The following is a 21,049-nucleotide window of genomic DNA, read 5'->3' as shown; positions in this document are numbered from 1 at the left end:
ATAATGCATTATTAGCAAGCACTATGGCACTTGGAACTATTGGAATTGGTTTTTTATCAACAATCATTGCAGCACCAGTAGTTATTGCATGTGAAGGTGCAGCATTAGGAGCAGGTGTGTTATCAATAATAGGCGACCAAGTTAATAAAAAAATGAATTTAAAAGCAGAAAAGCATGAAAAGATTAAAGTGCTTGCTGATTCAAAACTAAATACCATAAGCAATTATATTTCTAAAGCTTTAGTAGATGGGCATATAGATGACAAGGAATTTGAGTTAATACTTGGTGAACTTGAAAAATTTCAGACAATGATGGAGCAAATTAGAATAAAAGTTAAAAATGAAATTGATGAACAAACAAAGTTGTCACTAATTGACCAAGGGAGAGAAAAAGCTATTAAAGTAATTCAAAGTAGGTTTAATAAAAAAATATTCACTTAACATTTTATTGACAAATAATAAGATATGCAACAATTATTTCCGTTCTTTTTAGAATGTAGTAAAAGAGAAAAAGATTTGAATAAAAAAAAATATTTGGAACTTCTTGGATTTGGAAAAGAAGGTTTTATTGTTGATTCAGGAAGTCACTCTATATTGATCATTGATTATGGAAACTTTCAGATATTATCAACTTATAGTAATGATGAGAGAAATAAACTTTATAAACTTATCTGGAATGAAGATAGTGATTTTTATTGTGTAGAAAGAGACATTAAAGAATCACTTAAACAATGGAATAATGTTAAAAAACAGGATAAATTAAGAATTATAGATAAATATGTACTTCAATTAGAGTGTGATTTCAAAAACGTAACGTAAAACGTAAAACGTAAAATGTAAAATATAAAACGTAACGTAAAACGTAACGTAAAACGTAACGTAAAACGTAACGTAAAACGTAACGTAAAACGTAACGTAAAACGTAACGTAAAACGTAACGTAAAACGTAACGTAAAACGTAACGTAAAACGTAACGTAAAACGTAACGTAAAACGTAACGTAAAACGTAACGTAAAACGTAACGTAAAACGTAACGTAAAACGTAACGTAAAACGTAACGTAAAACGTAACGTAAAACGTAACGTAAAACGTAACGTAAAACGTAACGTAAAACGTAACGTAAAACGTAACGTAAAACGTAACGTAAAACGTAACGTAAAACGTAACGTAAAACGTAACGTAAAACGTAACGTAAAACGTAACGTAAAACGTAACGTAAAACGTAACGTAAAACGTAACGTAAAACGTAACGTAAAACGTAACGTAAAACGTAACGTAAAACGTAACGTAAAACGTAACGTAAAACGTAACGTAAAACGTAACGTAAAACGTAACGTAAAACGTAACGTAAAACGTAACGTAAAAGCGTAACGTAAAACGTAACGTAAAACGTAACGTAAAACGTAAATCATATAACACAACATAACGTAACGTAACGTAAAACGTAAATCATATAACACAACATAAACTTTTATGTTGTGTTTTTAATCTTTTTTATATAAAAACAAAATATCATTTTTAAAAATTACAGACACTGAAAAGAAAAAAGAATACAGCAGAATCATCTTATTGAAAAGATTGGAGATTCTAATTTGCAGATAGACTTGTCAAAATTGTACAAGCCATTAATTGATAGTCAATCTGGAATAAAGGAGAATATATCTAAATTGCAAGATCAAGCTAATCAATTTGCTCTTACGTTTTCAAATGCATATCCTGAAATACTTACTTATGGATCTAAAGAAATACTTCTTATGGATCCGAAAGATCTAATGCCTTCTGATGAATTTTTAAAGTTGGGAAAAATTGCAACGACTATCTTAGGATGTATACTTATAGTAAAAAGTCTATAGACACTACATTTGGAATACATTCTAAAGAGGGTAAATTTTTTATAGGAAAAGTTCCAATATTAATTAATAATGATGATATAGATATAGATGGAATAAAATACATAGGTACTCCTGGTCTTTGGGAATTATAACCAAAGTCTAATCCTAATAAGGAAATATATAGTATAGATGATCTTCACAATTATCGAGATATAATAATACAAACAGATGCAATTACTACTGATTCAGGAAAACCAAAGTCATCTCGGATTGAAAAATACAAAGAAATAATAGCTCCCATTTGGAGAGAACTAGAAGAGAACTAGAATGCTTGAGTATCAAAGAGAATCAAAGAAAACAGGAATAGGACCAATAATTCTTCTTAGCGATCCTATTGCACTTCTTGATATGCTTGAATTACGCATAGCTGCATGGAGAGCAGGTAATACTGGATCAAGAAATGAAGCTGTTGCAATTTGTGATGAATTGTTAAGACAAGATGTTATGAATAGTGATCAGTATAAAGCAATACAAAATAATCTAGCAATATGATAATATGAATATGATAATATGAGTAAAAAAAATTAAAAAAAAATTGCGTACATAAAAATGCTATTTGTTAAAAATAAGAGATATGTTAAGAAGCAAGTTGTTGGAGGAAGTGGTATATTTGACAGTTTAATAAATTTATTTAAACGAGCAGCATCATCAAATGTAGCAAGAGTGTCATCAGCTATGTTAAAGAGGTTAGCTGCTAGCGATTTAGGAAAAACTGCAATAACTGCTGCTAAATCAGCAGGAAAAGAACTTTAAACATCAGCAATAGAAGCTGTTAAAGATGTTGCAGTTGAAAAAGGAAAACAATTAATTAGAAAAGCATCTACTAAAGTTTCTCAACCAAATACAGTCATTAATAATAAAATTAATGAAATAATCTCAAATTTAAATAAAAAAGCTGATGAAGTTACACCAAATATAAATAATATAATGAGGTCTGCAAAAAAATCAACAGCTATAAGGATAGAAGATCTAGCAAAAAAAGGCCGAGGTGTTCGATTGGCTTAATTTTTTTATATTTATTTTCCATTTAAAAAATATTTTTATTTATGGTATATAAAAAAATGGCAGGTTCTGATATATTAAATTTTACTGAAATCCCAACTGTGGATGATGGAATTGAAAGTTTTGAATTCTATGAATATGAACCAATAGCTCGCACAAATCTAAATAGCGCTGGAGAAATAAGAATTAACATTGAGCAACAAAATTTGTTCACACTTCCATCTGAGGCTTATCTTTTGTTTGAAGGAAGACTTCTTAAACTTGATGGGACAGCTAATGCTAATGCAGATGCAGTAGCGCTTACAAATAATGGTATTATGCATTTATTCAGTGAAATATCATATCAATTATCAAACCAAAATATAGAAACCATTTTTTAATCCAGGTCAAGCAACAACAATGTTAGGAATGCTTAAATACCCAAACGACTTTCAATTAGCACAAGGATTAAATCAATTGTGGTACAAAGATTATTCAACAACAGCAGTACTTGCTGATAACTCAGGGTTTGCAGTGCGACAATCATACATAATTCAGAAACCAACCACAAAGGGAACATTTTCATTTTGTATACCTTTAAGACACATTTTTGGATTCTGAGATGATTACAATAAAGTTATTTACGGATTTAAACATACACTAGCTCTTGTTAGAAAAATTGATACTGGAGCAATTTTTAGAAACGCTCTTCCAGCTGCAGGAAAAGTTAATCTTGATAAAAATCATTTTTCATGCCACATCTGATTCCATCAGATTTAGAGAGAGTTAATCTTTATAAAAGTATTGAATCAAAAGTGACACTTCCAGTAACTTTTTGCGCAAGGTAGTGTGATACTATAACTGTTCCACAATCTACAACGTTTTCTTGGAGACTTAGCGTAAAGACATCTCCAGAAAAACCAAGATACATCATTGTTGGATTCCAAACAAATAAGGATGGAAATCAAGAAGTTAATTCTTCCATATTTGATCATTGTGACTTGAAAAATATGTACATTATGCTTAATCAAGAAAGATATCCAGCTGCTGACTATAACTTATCATTTCCAAATCATCAATTTTTAAGAGCCTATAGAGATGCATCTGTATTTGAAAATTTTAAGGAATGAACGATTTGATAACACAAAGCAACATAACTCCTTCAGACTATAAAGATTTATACCCATTCTTTGTTTTTGATGTTAGTAGACAATCAGAAAAATTAAAATCATCAGCAGTATATGTACAAATTAAAGCAACATTTAATGCAGCTGTTTCAGCAGATACTGAAGCGTTTGCTGTTGTAATATCGGATAAGTTTTTACACTTTCAATCAGACGGAAATAAGAGAAAAAAGAAATAGATCCAAAATATGAAAGATTAAAAACAATTAAGAAAAAACCAGTCACTATTAAATTAACAAACGTAGAAACAGGAGAAGAAACAGTATATAAATCTTTATATAGTGCAATGCGTGGAACTGGTCATGGATATAGATATCTTGAAATGCGTGATGGGAAGATTGATAATGGTTATAAGATTGAAATATTAAATTCTGAAAAGTTAAAAAAAAATCTTGATATATAAAAAATGAGAAATGATAATTTATTTGAAAATCTAAATGCGATTGAATTGTTAAAAAATAATTTGGATAAATAATTTCGGATTGGTTATCATATAATCCAAATGCCATTAGTTTAATAAAAAATAATATAGAATAAGTAGATTGGGATATATTATCTATAAATCCAAATGCTATTGAACTATTGAAAGATAATTGAGATAAAGTGGAGTGGGTAATTTTATCTTTAAATCCAAATGCAATTGAGACATTAAAACATAATTTGGATAAAGTAAATTGGTATAATTTATCTTCAAATCAGAATGCGATTGAAATATTAAAAGCTAATTTAGATAAAATAGATTGGTGTAATTTATCTGATAATCCAAATGCAATTGAATTGTTGAAAGATAATTTAGATAAAGTACATTGGCATTATTTATCTGCAAATCCAAATGCGATTGAAATATTAATAAATAATATTAATAAAGTAGATTGGAATTGGTTGTCATATAATCCAAATATCTTCACATATGATTATGAAAAAATAAAAGAAGCAAATAAATATCTGCTTGAAATGAAAGAATATTTTTATTCTCCAAATTATTTAGAATTTTTAATTAAGTTATATGGAAGAGAAAAAGCTTTAAAATTATTCCTGAAAGAACCAGAAAATGAGATTGAGATAAAAGCGAGACAAATGTGGAATTTTTATTTGAATTTCAATTAAAAATTTATCTTTTAATGCGATTGAAATATTAAATTCTGAAAAATTAAAAAAAAATCTTGATATATAAAAATGGGATCTGATAATTTATTTGAAAATAAAATTGCGATTGAATTGTTAAAAAATAATATTGAAAAAATAAATTGGAGTTTGTTATCTTTAAATCCAAATGCAATTGAAATATTTTAGATAATTTAGATAAAGCAAATTGGGATTGAATATCTCGAAATCCAAATGCAATTGACATATTAAAAGAGAATTTAAATGAAATCAATTGGTTTTATTTATCTGGAAATCTAAATGCAATTGAACTATTAAAAACTAATTTAAATGAAATCAATTGGTTTAATTTATCAAGGAATCCAAATGCGATTGAGATATTAAAAGATAATTTAGATAAAGTAGATTGGAAATGTTTATCTAGAAATCCAAATGCGATTGAATTATTAAAAGAGAATTTAGATAAAGTAGTTTAGTATTATTCATCTTCAAATCCAAATGCAATTGATTTATTAAAAGAGAATTTAGATAAAGTAGTTTAGTGCAATTTATCTGAAAATCCAAATGCAATTGAAATATTAAAAGCTAATTTAGATAAAGTAGATTGGGATAACTTATCTGAAAATCCAAATGCAATTGAACTCTTAAAAGATAATTTAGATAAAGTCAATTGGAGTTTATTATCTGCAAATCCAATTTCTATAGAACTATTAAAAAATAATTTAGATAAAGTAGATTGGAGTTATTTATCAAAGAATCCAAATGCAATTGAGTTATTAAAAAATTATTTAGATAAAGTAGATTGGAAAAATTTAACTAAAAATCCAAACTCAATTGAACTATTAAAAGATAATTTAGATAAAGTAGATTGGAATTGGTTATCTTCAATTCCAAATATCTTCACATATGATTATTTTAAAATTTAATAAAACTAAATACAATCTTGCCATATAGAAATATAAAAGGATTTAAATTTCATATGAAACTTTACATATAAAATATTGACAAGAAAAAATATTTTGAAAAATGATATAAAGAAACTTTTTCTATTAAAAAAATCTTACATGTATAAAAATGGTAACGGTAAAAGAATTAAAACAAATCGCTAAAGAGCGAGGAATTAAATATTATTATAAAATGAAAAAAGATGATCTCAGAAATATACTTCGCATGGATTCGGAATATCTGCTTGATGAGCCTGTTCCAGATATATCATCAACAATTTTAGCTCCGTCACCTTTTCAACCTATTACACAAATTAGAAAAGAAATAAATAAAAAGATTAATTCTTTTGCAGATTGGATTGTATCATATGTTCCAGAACCAATTAAAAAGGTTGTGAATAAAAAAGTTGATGAATTAAAATCTACAGTTTCAAATTTGTATCAAAAATATGGAATTAGAAATCCGATAGAATTTAAATTATCCCAATCAGCTGTTAAAAATGTAACAAATCAGTTTTCAGTTAAGGGAATAAATGGATATGATGCTATATCTTTCATGAATGCTGCTAAAAAAAGTGCAATTAAAATACTTAAAGAAAATAGAAAATCAAAAGTTAATATAGTTCTCACTTGTGAAATGGAGCGTACTGATATTAAAACAGGAGAAACTATAACCACAACTGTTCCATTTACAATGAAGAGTACTGTTGTATTAGAATCAACAGATTTAGATAAGCTTTATAAAACAGCAAAGTTGAGAATTTTAGAAAATTTATCATCATTTCAACAGCTAAGGTCAAGTTGGAGATTTGCTTCTGTTAAAAAGATGGATATAAATACTATAGAGTATAATCCTCTTAAAGCTAAATCTTATATTCCACTTGACAAAAATTCATCAACTAAAAAGGCAATCATTAACATAAAGAATGAAGATAATCAATGTTTAAGTGGTGTATTGCAAGAGCATTAAATCCAACAGATAATCATCCTGAAAGAGTTGATAAAGAGCTTAAAATACAATCTAATAAGATTAATTGAGAAAAAATAGAATTTCCAGTATCTTTTAATCAAATTACGCAATTTGAGAATAACAATAAAGATATAAATGTGAATGTATACGGATACGAGAATTCAGTTTATCCTTTACGTGTGTCAAAGAATAATGATCGTCAGCATTTAATAGATTTATTATTAATCTCAAATGGAGAAACGAATCATTACTGCTTAATAAAAAGTTTGAGCAAATTACTTTCTTCACAAAAATCCAAGAAAAAATGTACTATTCACTATTGTAAAAATTGCTTACTTGGGTTTAATTCTGAAGAATCATTATCTAAACACAAATCGTATTGTGATACACATGATTCAGTGCGTATTGAACTTCCACCACCAATATCGACAATGCAGTTTACTAATCACAATAGATCGATGAGAGTACCATTTGTAGTATATGCTGATTTTGAAAGTTTCATCAAACCTATCAGTACTTGTGAACCTAATTCTAATAAATCCTATACTAAACAGTATCAAAAGCATGTACCAAGTTCGTTCTGCTACTACATTAAATGTTTCGATAAAAGTTTTCACCAAAGCAATCCAGTTTCATTTACTGCAAGTAATGAAATGGATGATGTTGCACAAATATTTGTTGACAGATTACAAGAAGATATCATAAAAATTTGTAACAGGATTAAATTTAAAAAGAATATTGTATATACACATGAAAATAAGAAGGATTTCGATACAGCAACTGAATGTCACATTTGCGGAAAAAATTTGGATAATGATAAAGTACGTGATCACTGTCACATTACTGGAAAATATAGAGGTGCTGCTCATAATAGTTGTAACTTAAAATATAAAATCCAGATTTCTTCCCAGTACTATTTCATAATTTATCTGGTTATAATTCTCACTTATTTATAAAGAAATTATCAGGAGGTAAATTGAGCTGTATCCCAAACAACGAAGAAAAGTATATTAGCTTTTCTAGAGAGATTAAAGTAGAAGAGTTTGTTAAAGATGGAAAGAGTGTTGAAATAAAACGTCAGAATCGTTTTTTAGACAGTTATAGATTTATGCCTTCTAGTTTAGATTCTTTATCAAAAAATTTATCAAAAGAGCAATGTAAAAATATCAAAAAATTGTATTCAGGGAAACAATTAGATTTATTACTAAAAAAAGGCGTATATCCCTATAATTGGGTAGACTATGTTGATATATTTAATGAAACTCAATTACCACCAAAAGAATTATTATTTTCAAAATTGAACGATGAAGATATAAGTGATGATGATTACTCACATGCACAAACTGTATGGAATGAGTTTGATTGCAAAACATTTAGAGATTATCATGACTTGTACAACGTTTCAGATGTACTTTTACTAGCAGATGTTTTTGAAAATTTGAAAGATGTTTGCATGAAAAATTATAAATTAGATCCGGCTTGGTATTACACATCACCAGGATTAGCTTGGGATGCAGCATTGAAGAAAACAAAAGTAAAATTAGAACTGTTGAGCGATTACGATATGATACTAATGATAAAGAAAGGAATAAGAGGTGGAATCAGTTTGATATCGAATAGATTAGGAACATCTAATAACAAGTACATGAATGACGCATATGACAAAAGCAAAGAATCAACATTCATCCAATATCTAGACGCTAATAATCTAAATGGATGGGCGATGAGTAAGCCACTTCCAACACGTGGGTTTAAATGGGTGGATGAAGATGAGTTGAAAAACTGGAAATCAATTCCTAGAAATATTAGAAATACTAGAAGTTGATTTAAATTATCCTGAACATCTGCATGATGATCATAATGACTACCCACTTGCTCCTGAAAGAGTAAATATTGATAAAGTTGAAAAATTAGTCCCTAACTTGGAAAATAAGAAAACTTATGTTACCCATTATGAAAATCTTAAATTGTATGAAAGATTAGATCTAAAGATCACAAAAATTCATAGAGTTCTAAGTTTTAAACAAAGCTCTTGGTTAAGCGAATACATTGAGCTAAATACTAATCTAAGAACCAAGGCAACGAATGATTTTGAAAAAGACTTTTTCAAACTGATGAACAACTCAGTATTTGGAAAAACAATGGAAAATATTGCGAACAGAGTTGATGTTAGATTAGTGACGAATAGAAATGAAGCTGTTAAATAAGATTCAAGACCAAACTTCGAGAGTCGAACGATATTTGATGAAAATTTAATAGCGATTCACATGAAGAGAACCAAATTAATGTACAGCAAACCAATTTACTTAGGCATGTGTATTTTAGATTTAAGTAAAACTCTAATGTATGATTTTTTTACAGATACTGATTCTTTAGCATACGAAATAAAAACAGAACATTTTTATGCTGATATTTCTAAAGATATTGAAAGCAAATTTGATACAAGTGAATTTGATCCAAAGCATCCAGCAATAAAACTTGTAGGATTCAAAGTTGAAAGAAATAAAAAAGTAATTGGAATGTTTAAAGATTAGTCTGGAGGAGCACAAATTGAAGAATTTGTAGGATTAAGATCTAAATTGTATTCCTACAAGTACACGGTAAAGAAAATAAAAAATGTAAAGAAATAAAGAAAAATGTTGTTAAAAAGTATATAACACATGAAGATTATAAACATTGTTTATTAAATAAAAGAGATCATATTAGGAAAATGAATGTAATAAGATCATATTCACATGAAATTTACACAGAAGAGGTCAATAAAATAGCATTAAGCGCAGAAGACGATAAAAGAGTTATTTTAGAACATGGAATACACACATTAGCATATGGCTACTACAAACTAAAAGAAAATGAGACAATAGGACAATAGGACAATAGGACAATAAGACAATAGGTCAATTAGGCAATAGGGTAGGGGGTAGGGTAGCCCAAAAATTATTTTTTGAGAAAAAAAATAATTTATACGTAAAAATGAGAAATAATTATAAACTTATCAATGTTGAAGGGATAATTTTACCTAATGAACCACTAACAAATTTTCATTTGATCAAAGCAGCAAAAGTATTAAAAATAAATCATTTTAGAGGTGTATTTGTAAGAGATCAATTACCTAAAAATACACAAAAAAAAGAATGTGGAATATTAAATACAGGAGATTCAAGTACACAGGGTTTTCATTGGATTTGCTGGTACAAAGACGGTGAAAAAAAATTAAGTTTTGACTCTTATGCACAACTCCCACCTGTCAAAGTTGTTAATTATTTAAAAGACTCTGTTTATTATAATAGTGATAGAGTTCAGTTTGGAAATACTTCATTCTGTGGACATTTGTGTCTTTATGACATTTGTGTCTCATATGTGTCTCTAAAAACTAGATGAAGGATATGGTTTTCAGAATATTATTAATAATCTATGGTAATTTTTTTTCTTTATATATAAAATGCCTGTTGATAAATTCGGACGTACAACAATTTATTCAACTACAAGTCGAGTAGTTTCAAATGGATTAACAGCATCTCAAGCTGATAGTATGTTTATTAGAAGAGATGGGCAAAATAACGCAACTAGTGATATTGACATGAATACAAACAAATTAATAAATGTAGCAGAACCTACAAATCCAAATGATGCTGCTACAAAGTACTATGTTGACACAATAATACCTAATCCTAGCAGTTTAGAAATAGTACCAAATTCAAGTTTAACATGCATGGGGGTAAAATCCCAGACTCTTGAACAGAATACAAGTACTGATGGAACAGCAATTTTTATTCAAAATAGTGGTCCTGGTATTCTCAGAAAACTATGGTTAGAATTTAAAGGAACAAATCCTAATGGAAGTGTATCAAGTAACGTATTTATTAGAATATATGCAGATAATACGCTTTGCATAGGAAGTATAGCTTGTGATTTATTATTCGCTCCACTTGGTGGACCAATTTATACTAACTCTTTACAAGGTTGTAATATGCATTCTAATATTGAATTAGGGGGATACTTTACACTTGATTTACCATTTAAAACTTATCTAAAAATTGAATTAAACAATAAAACTGGAAATCCACTTACATATTCGTTGCAACCTTTTATTACAATAAGTTCAACACAACAAGCAAATATTTCATTAATACCCCCATTTATTTCAGATCTTAAACTATACTCATCCACATTTAGATATTTGAACACAACTTATGGTTATGAATATATATTATTGAACACTGCAAGTAATAAAAATGGCGTTTATTTAAAACATATTAGAATACATGTTATCGGTAAATCTGGAAGTTGGTGGAAATCAAGAGTACGCATGTATGGCGGAATCGATTATCCTAAAAACAATGACTCAGTTATTCAACCTTGGACACCCTATAACTATAGTAATTTAATATTTCCTGGATACGAAAGTAATAGCAGATGTATATACTGCTCATCTGGTTTAGTAGATTTTTATTTATCTTCATGGAATGGAATTAATACTTCATTTGCTAATAGATCATCTGGACTATTGTATCAATCAAATCCAAAAATCGATTCTACAACTACTACCTCTTTTTACAGAAATTTTGGTAAAAATGACTCCATGCCTAGCATTACTAATGGTAGAAGATTAGTAGTAACAATAAACTCGGTGATTAGCAAGTTGGGAAATCTGGAAGTTTTTCTGAGTTAAAAGGAGTAATTTACTATTATGCGTAGGACCTCAATGAGCTACTTCTTATGGGTCTGAAAGACCTATAGCTAAGCTATATTCTATGCAGAGATTCCAATTCTTGCAAGAATTGTAATTTTTTTATGAACTAGTTATAAATTTGCAAAAATTAATTTTATAGACCCGCCTTTTTCTACTACTGACAAGAACTTATTTGAAACTTTAAACATCAAAGTATAAAAAATAGTGTTTATTTTGATTATTTAAAGTATTACTTTGTTTATTAGTTGTTCAATTCAAAGATATTTTTAACAATAAAACTATTTTATTGTTAAAAATATCTTTGAATTCATAAACTGTTTATGAACTTCATCGTTGTGGCAGGTGGTGGTTGGGTTCTCTAATTGGAAAGATGCTACAGTATCGTTCAGGAGCCATAAATTGAGTTCTTTCCACAAAGAAGCGGTTATGGTGATGGTAACTATTCCTTCTACAACACCAGATGTTGGAGAGCTCCTGTCAAAGCAACATGCTGCTCAAAAACAGAATAATCGGCACTGTTTGTTTGAAATCATTCAATGTATTCGGTTTCTGTGTAGACAAGGATTGGCTCTCAGAGGTGGTGATGATGATCAAGATGGAAATCTTAAACAAATTGTGTTTATGAAGGCTTACAGTGATACTTTGCTTAAAGACTGGCTAAAAAGGATAATGTTTACACCAGTGAAGAAATACAAAATGAAATTATACAAACAATGAGCCTCCAGGTGCTGAGAGCAATCATGGCTGAGCTCCAATCTTCTCCTTTTCTGACCATTATGATAGACGAAACTACTGATTAATCCAACATGGAGCAAGTTACATGTGTCGTAAAACACATCACTGAAGAACTGGAAGTGTATGAAGAGTTTTTAGGTGTATATGTCGTGGATTCCACTGATGCAACAACTTTGGTATCTCTTATTAAGGATGTGATGATACGAATGAACCTTCATATGGCAAAACTACGAGGATAATGCTATGATGGGGCAAGTGTGATGAGTGGAATAAGGAGTGGTGTTTCCAAACAAATCGCAGACATTGAACCAAGAGCAATATACACTCATTGCTACGGTCATGCTTTAAATCATGCTGTTGGTGACACTGTAAAACAATCCAAGATTATGAGAAATGTATTAGAAACCACATATGAAATCATAAAACTTATAAAGTATTCCCAATGAGAGAGGCAATGTTTAAAAACATTAAAGCAAATTTTTTGATGCTCTTACTGTTGGAATCAGAACACTATGTCCTACCAGATGGACAGTAAGAGCAGATTCACTAGCTAGTATAATTAGCAACTATGAAGTATTACAGATGACATGGGAAGAGGCAGTTGATGTAAGCAAGGATACTGAAATTAAGGCAAAAATTCATGGAGTATCAGCTCAAATAAAAAATTTCAATTACTTGTATGAAGTTATTTTAGGTGAGACCATGTTGAGGCACTCAAATAATCTTAATAATACAAGTCCATGTCTGCTATGGAAGGACATCAAATTGCTCTTATGACTATTGCTACATTAAGATCTCTTCGAAATGATACATCTTTTGATCTTCTGTGAGGTAAGGTTAATTTTATGGTATCCAAATTAAATGTTAATGAACCTCAGGTTCCCAGAATCGGGAAAATATCTAAGAGGTTTGATATTGGTAACTCTGATAGTGATTATCTTGCAGACCCTAAATCCTTATACAGGCAAAGTTATTATGAAGTAATAAATGTTACCATTGCTGCGATACAAGAACGCTTTGATCAACTAAGATATAAAAAATATCAGCAATTGGAAGCTCTCTTGATAAAATCAATTATATAAGAGAGATTGGAAGATGATGTAAATGGTGTTTGCTCCTTATAAGGTGATGATTTAAGCAAAGGTCTACTTGAGGCACAACTTGTCACGTTTGGACTACATTTTCAGCAGGTCCTTAAACAGAAAAATGAGTCATTGAAAAATGGTATAAATATCTTTGATGTCTAGGATTACTTCACCTCTCTCTCAGGGTCAACAAAGTCTTATGTCTGAAGTGAAAAAAGTACTTCAACTTGTTTTAGTAATGCCAGCAACAAATGCAACATCAGAAAGATCATTCAGTGTTCTTAGGAGGGTTAAAACATATCTCAGGACCACTCCTATAATGAGTGTTACGTGTTTGTGCAGCCCGCGAAATCCAGGTTGATTAATGAATATAAATCAATTTTTGGTTTTATTATTATTATTATTATTATTATTATTATTATTATTATTATTATTATTATTATTATTATTATTATTATTATTATTATTATTGTTACTATTATTATTATTATTATTATTGCTATTATTATTGTTATTATTATTACTTTGCAAAAAAAATTTTAACGGACGAAAATAATGAAAAGTTTCCGTTAAAAATTTTTAAGGTAGTACCCCAAGAAATATATTAAAATCTAATTGGAACTAGAGAACACTTTCATTTTTACAACATAAATACATAGTTTAAAATAGTTTTCAAAAATGCTACCAAACTTGAAAGTCTTTGCTCGATTACCCTAAAAAAATGAAAAAACCGAATTTTTTTATTGACAATCGTAAGTAAGTACAACTTTTTTGCTATGCTATGATTGACGTTGCATAACCAAAAAGACTAAACACTGATAATACAGACAAAACACCACTCGAACCATCATCAATTTACTCCGATATCCAGTGTTGATTGGTTCACAAAAAGATTATTGAATTGAGCACCTCGTTTGCATTCTGCGTTCGACCATGAAGACACTTAGAAAGTAATTCATCTGCTGATAAATCCTGAAAAATTGGTTTTAATAAATCAAAAAATTTCTATTGATTATGATATATGTTCTTTATATGAAGCTGTACCATAAATCTTATCGTAGTGATATTTGCACCTATTATTTTCATCTCGCGGGCACATTCTATGTTAGTATTCTTGATCATCAAAAATTATGCAGCGAAAAAAGAACTGCCCAAACTGCTTTCTTCATAGCATATAAACTATCAACATTGCATCTAATTGCTAAACCATAATAGTTTTGGAGAGAGTTTATTACTGATTCTATAAGTTTACTCTTACCTTGCAGACAGGCCTGTGTCTATTTATTTTTTTTAACAAGATTCCTGAAGCAAGTGCGAAGACGTTTTTGCACACGATTGATGCATTCTATTTTTAGTGATACCATACTCCTTATATGGATCACTTTGCATGACATCATTAAATGATAAAGTGTCTTAATCTCCAAGACACTCTTTATATATAAAATTATACTTTGCAACGGAGCGCTTAAATATTGAGATAGCATGATTCCATTGAACCAGAAAAGCCTTTATGGTTGATATTGCATATATGGTTAACACGACATTCATCATACTCAAGGCTATTAGTTTTATTTTCTCAATATTGATAAGCATTACAATGTTTCAAAAGAACTTCATAGTCTATGCACTTTTTACCTATCAATGCTGTTGTTACTCCATTAAGAGACGAATACCCGCTCTTTGACCTCGTGTTATCAATTGTAATACGATGGTAGTAGGGACCTTCCAGATCATTTGTTATACATTTTTGGGCTGTCTTGTTGCAGCATTCATATAAGTAGTATATACTAGACCATTTTTTTTTGTTTAAATTATCAATAGCATTTTTAGAAGTTTTATATGTGTTCATACTCAATTCGAAAGTTTCAATAGCCTGAAAGCCTTATCCAATCTCGCGGAATGCAACAACTGAACGTATATTCACTTCATATGACTCTCTCCCTACATAATTTACAGTAGAAATAGTTTTTGAGCTAAAAAAATGGTCAGTTTTTTCAAAGTTCTTACAATGTAACTCAATGCAATGTGAAAAGCCCATTCTCAGATCTAATCTATCAGTTATTTTCAGTGATGAGTTACATAATTTACATGCAACAATTTCACACATTTTCTTCAAGATAGTCATATCATTTAAAATGGAGTTTTCAATATCTTCAATATTATTTTTTTCGAAAAAAGATTGTTGTTGGTGGGTACTCTGTTTTTGTGTTTGCTAATGTTGTGTTGAATGAAAGTTTGTTTGCTGATCATTTTTACAACAATTAGGAAGGTGAGCATTACTTTTTTTTTTTTAAACAAAATTCTGCTTGTTACCTTTAGACATTATGCTTTTAAAATAGTACAAACAGTAAATAGTATAACTTGCAAAGCTCCAAAATACTAGAAATACTGTTTTAAACAACCTTTGTAACAACTTGAATATATATTAAGAATTCGAATGATTATTCAACTTATGACCAAAAAAATAAACAAGGTAGGCTTTAATACTTAAATATTTTTTAATATTTAATATATATTTACTTTTGCAGTTATACATTGGAAATATTTTCGTTTATATATTGATTGCTATGGCGTTGTTACGGGCATTACAAACTACTTGGTTGATATAAACCAAAATTATTATTACTCAAAGCTAAAATTTTGCATTAAAAATTTTTGTATTCTGTGAACAAAAGATTAATGCACCAAGTTTTAATATTTTTTTTTCAATATTGACTTTTATTTCTTGGGGTACCACCTTAACTGAGCGATAATATTTTTGTTAATTTCCGTTAATTCCATTAATTTCCGTCAATTTCATTAATTTTATATAAATTTTTCTTTCAGTTGTTTAAAAACTATCTCATAAAACTCATCAATCATTTGTAACTTACACAGTGGGCCAGGTGGTGGACAAAAGTAAAAAAACTTCAAAAATCACATTATTATATACCATTTTATAGCTTAAACACTCAACTTTTATACAATGTATATATTTGACGCGAACCTATAATGCATGCAAAATGTTCAAAGTTTAACCTGTCATTATATGAAACTATAAAAAACTAAATTCATACCTACTAGAAGCATACTTTCACCACGAGTTTGAATTAATCGAACTGTTCCATATGGCAAAGAAGCTTTACTTGAAACAACAAGAGCTGGAATTCTTTTTGATGCCCAAGGATCTTTTGTTGCAACAGCAACAAGATTATTTCACAAAGTATCTTTTGTATAGCTGTGAGGCAATCTTTAGTCAACTATTGAAAAACAATCTAAGCATCTTTTTTCTGCTGAATTTTTATTTGAACATTGTTTCTCAGTTTTCCAATTGAACAGATCAAGCAGTCACAGTCTTTGACCAGAAACTCGAGACATTTGAGTTTCTGGTCGAAGTTTTATAGTATCAAACTTATAAAAAAATGGGAGCGTGATGTTCTCTCCACTTTCCTTCCTTCTTAAACAAGAGCAACAGTTTTCACAAATTCCAAGAGGAACTTTGTTATCAATAATGTCGACTTTCTCTTTCAGTATAATTCGACATCTTTCTTTGGTGTTAACTCTCTTTGATATTTAGTGAAATAAAGAAAACAGTTTTTCTGCATTCTTGGTGTTTTTAGCAGCATTTGACATTTTTGGCATAATTAGATGTGCGTTCATTGGTAAAGTAAATACGACGTGCATTTTCCCAAAATTCAAAAGTAGAAATTTTTTTTAAATTAATTTATGTCTAAATTAAATACGTCTCATATCAATTAAAAATTTTTTTACAAAATTATTATCATTTAGGGCAATAGAATGCAAAATAAGCTGTCATTTTGCATGTTTGTTCAATCAATAAAATATCCCAGTAAACACAAGACGTGTTTAATACGTCTATAGTACGCTTTATTACGTTTATTAAACGTTTAAAACAAGTTTGTATTTACTGAGATGAAAATTCAAATGTAAATAACTTGCCAGGACGTTGTACTCTGGTTTCAATACGTATATCTAAATGATCCCCATAGGGTGGGCTATCATTCTACCAAAAGTTTTTCCCGGGTCAGAAAGTTAAGGTAAGAACTTTTTTTATAGTATTGTGCTCTAATACCATTGTCAAGTCAACTCAATGTACACTTTTTGGATAGCAAAAACGCATAAATGTCCAAGCGCTAATTTTGCTGATTCCAAGCCAATACATGAGGAGCTCATACATATTGTTTAAAGAAAGCTGTTTATTATATTAAACTATTAAATTTTATTATATTAAACTAATTTCATTTCATATCCTTTAAACATGAAGTACTATATTATTTTCAAAACATTAAAAAATTGAATGAACCTAAAAGAATTAGATTCTATTAAAATTAAAACCTTTTAAATGCATTCATAAAAATGTGTGAAGATTGATTGAATGAGATTTTTTTAGATGTTTGAAGTATTGCAAGCCGTCTTTATACCACTCCATCGACCTAAGTGCGGCACAGCATACTTGCATGTTTGGTCAGAAGAAAGTAAAAAAGAATATTGGAGGGTAGATTGCTATTGGTAACAACAAAATGATGAGTCTAAAAATGGAAAATGTGGCACTATTACAGTAAATCAAACTTGTTTTCATGTGTATGATGGCTCAATAGGTTGAAGTAGTTTATTTGTTTAGACTGTGTACACAAGAGCTAGTAAACCGAATTGTATCGTAATCTTATACAACGGAGAAATATCTGAAGGCGCTGGTTTTGTCTCATAATAATGCAAAACATACTCAACGTAATTATGTATGAACAAAACCTCACGCTCTTCGTACTATTGAAACATTTTTTGAATTGGCTGCGAATGTTTGTCAAAATATTGTTAAATCAGGTAAATTTATATTATTTAATAACTATTGATAATTTCGAAAAATATGTAAGTACAAACATCAAATTAATTTTTAATTGAGAAATATAATTAAAATAAAATTAATTTCTAGAAAATTCATGTTCTATACAGCAGTTAGTAACTCACAAGAAACTTCCGCAGTTTCAAGTAATATCAAGCAGGCCCGTAATTGTTTAAAAATTTATTTGTCTTATATGAAAACTCTAACATACCATCACAGCAGCTGTTCTCCCAGACAAATTTTAACAAGAAAGTCTTTTCTATTTTTATTTCCTCGAGGAACAAAACTTGTTTCAAAACTTGTACTACCATTTGATGAGCTTGCAGTTTTAAGTGTACTAAATTGACCTGATTTGTTTCATAAGTCCAACTAGAAGAAAAAATTGACAGAATAACAAACTCTGGTTTAAACACTCCAACCTCACCTCTGTCTACTTCAGGTAAGGCATCTACTTTATTAGCCTAAGATGAATTTTCTTCTCTGAATACTCAACTAGCTGATTTCGTTATCAATGGAACAATGATATTGCAAATTGTAATAATGTTTTCAAAAGCTTCCTGTTAATGCCAAAATATAAATTTAATGATATCATATTGTAGCAGCACGTTCGCGAAACAGTGCCCCAACGAAAGTTAAAACTGATCCAATTGCATCGTAAAGACTAAAAACGTTCAAACCACTGGTCGATATCGTTTAAGGTTTAAGACATCGGCATCATGGCGGTGTTAAACAGCTATTCACAAAAGATTATTTAAAAGAGTTAGTATAAATGAGTCAGCAAAGTAATAAAAATGATGATATTTTCTATTTTTGGTAAGTGAAGGAGAAATGAGCTTCCTAACACCTTAATAACTACAGACTAAAAAATTGCAACTGTCATTCGGACATACAAAAACTATAGATTTATGTCATTACTTTTTGTATTCTCAAAATTGTTTGAACGCGTAATTTATAATAAAATATTTGAATATTTCACTAAAAACAACTTATTACCAAAACAATTCAGATTTCAGAAAAATCACTCAACTGAAATTTTACAATCTATGGATTAAAAGTTATCTTATAGGTAGATAGCATTATTTTAATAATGTACGATCTGGAATATTATATGCCGTTGTGGAGCTCCCCAGTTATTGGTTCGCTCCTATTCCTAATTTATATTAACGACTTTTGTAGCGTATAATTAAAACTGAATTCAATGTTTGCAGAAAATACAAATTTATTTCTTACCAATAATGATATTAAACACCTATATACGGATATGAATATGGAATCAATGTAAATATTTGATTTAGAGCAAACTCTTACTTAATGTTAAGAAAACAAATTTTACTCAATTCCATAAAGACAATATAAAAATTAATCATTTCTCTTAAGTTGCCCGAATATTATTAAATCATTTTTTAACCATTTATCTGTATTTTGACCATACGTCAAGATACAGAAAGCAGCCGTGGCGCAGTGGTTAGAGTTCTGGTTCAGAACTAAGAGGTTTGTGGTTCAACGTTGACTCTAGCCCAATAAGCAACCATGGTAAGGAATGAGATGTGAACTTCCTGGTTAAATGATCCTTCACGGTATTCTGTAAAAAGACCGATTGATCTTCTTCTAATAACTTGGAAAAAAAAATGTCAAGTCTCAAATTGATATATTTGGGGCTAATCAAATGTTTCATCAACTATGCAAATATATAATGGGCAGTTTATAACTCTACAAAATCACGCTTACCGAATCATATACTCTAAACATAAATGAAAACATGCAAAACCTCGTATGAAAGATATGAAAGTAATAGACATATTTTCAATAAATATTTATCAGCATCTAATTTTTATGTACAGATACTTCATCAATCTATTGCCAGCAAACTTCGACAACTATGTTGAAGAAAATCTAAACGAAAAATAAAATAAAGGAAACAAGAACAATAAATTGCCTCGGAAATGTAATACACTCTCAGAATATTGTATAAATTATCAAGGACCTAAATTTTGGAATGACTGTCAAAAGGAATATAAATTTATGGTAAAGTCCTTAAATTCTTTTAAGTTTTAAACAAAAAAAGTAATTTTTTTGTTTGAAACTTAAAAGAAAATTTGATAATCATTAGAAATCTTAAAAAAAGGTTTTGTTATTCTTTTTGAATTTGTTTAACCTGTTTAACGGTAAATTTGTTATCATTTTTTATATATATATATACGAACTACATTACAAGATATTATTTAAATTTTTACATATATTTTAGAATAAACTGAAGGTTACAAAATTTTGAATATTTTAAAATATTTTAGAATAAACTAAAGGTTGTAAGAATATTCCTATCAATTAAATAATTTTAGAATACTATATCAATTCGTTCTAAACTAAAGGTTATACAGTTTAGAATATTCTATAGTATGTTTGTAATTTAATAGTAAGTTTCGAATGTTCTAGAGTAAGATTGTACAGTTAAGAATATTCTAGAATATTTTAAACTTAGACTCTTTAGTTTGTTCTAAAACATTTTAGTACATTCTAAACTTACTATCTTTACTTTATTTAGAATAGATTAAAAGTTGTAAGTTTAGAATATGCTAATATGTTTTAAAACAAACTAAAGACTCTATGTTAATCAGTGAACTA

The 21,049-nt window shown here is 28.9% G+C and overlaps 1 protein-coding gene and 1 long non-coding RNA gene across 2 annotated transcripts; both read left to right on the top strand.

Moving 5' to 3' along the window:
* The first annotated feature begins 6,234 nt into the window (after positions 1-6,234).
* Positions 6,235-9,281, top strand: LOC136088013 (uncharacterized). Its single transcript, XM_065811650.1, has 4 exons — positions 6,235-7,054; positions 7,153-7,895; positions 8,033-8,801; positions 8,875-9,281. Exons 1-4 carry the CDS (start codon positions 6,235-6,237, stop codon positions 9,279-9,281), a joined length of 2,739 nt encoding a protein of 912 aa, XP_065667722.1.
* An 8,963-nt stretch (positions 9,282-18,244) lies between these two features.
* On the top strand, positions 18,245-20,693 carry LOC136088581 (uncharacterized). Its single transcript, XR_010642281.1, has 2 exons — positions 18,245-18,408; positions 18,518-20,693. It is a non-coding gene; the product is annotated as an uncharacterized LOC136088581 (long non-coding RNA).
* The last annotated feature ends 356 nt before the right edge of the window (positions 20,694-21,049 follow it).

The sequence above is a fragment of the Hydra vulgaris genome, chromosome 12 (assembly GCF_038396675.1).
Source record: "Hydra vulgaris chromosome 12, alternate assembly HydraT2T_AEP".
NCBI lineage: Eukaryota > Metazoa > Cnidaria > Hydrozoa > Anthoathecata > Hydridae > Hydra > Hydra vulgaris.
Note: the sequence above shows the minus strand (reverse complement) of the source record. Positions and strands in the feature narration are given on the sequence as shown.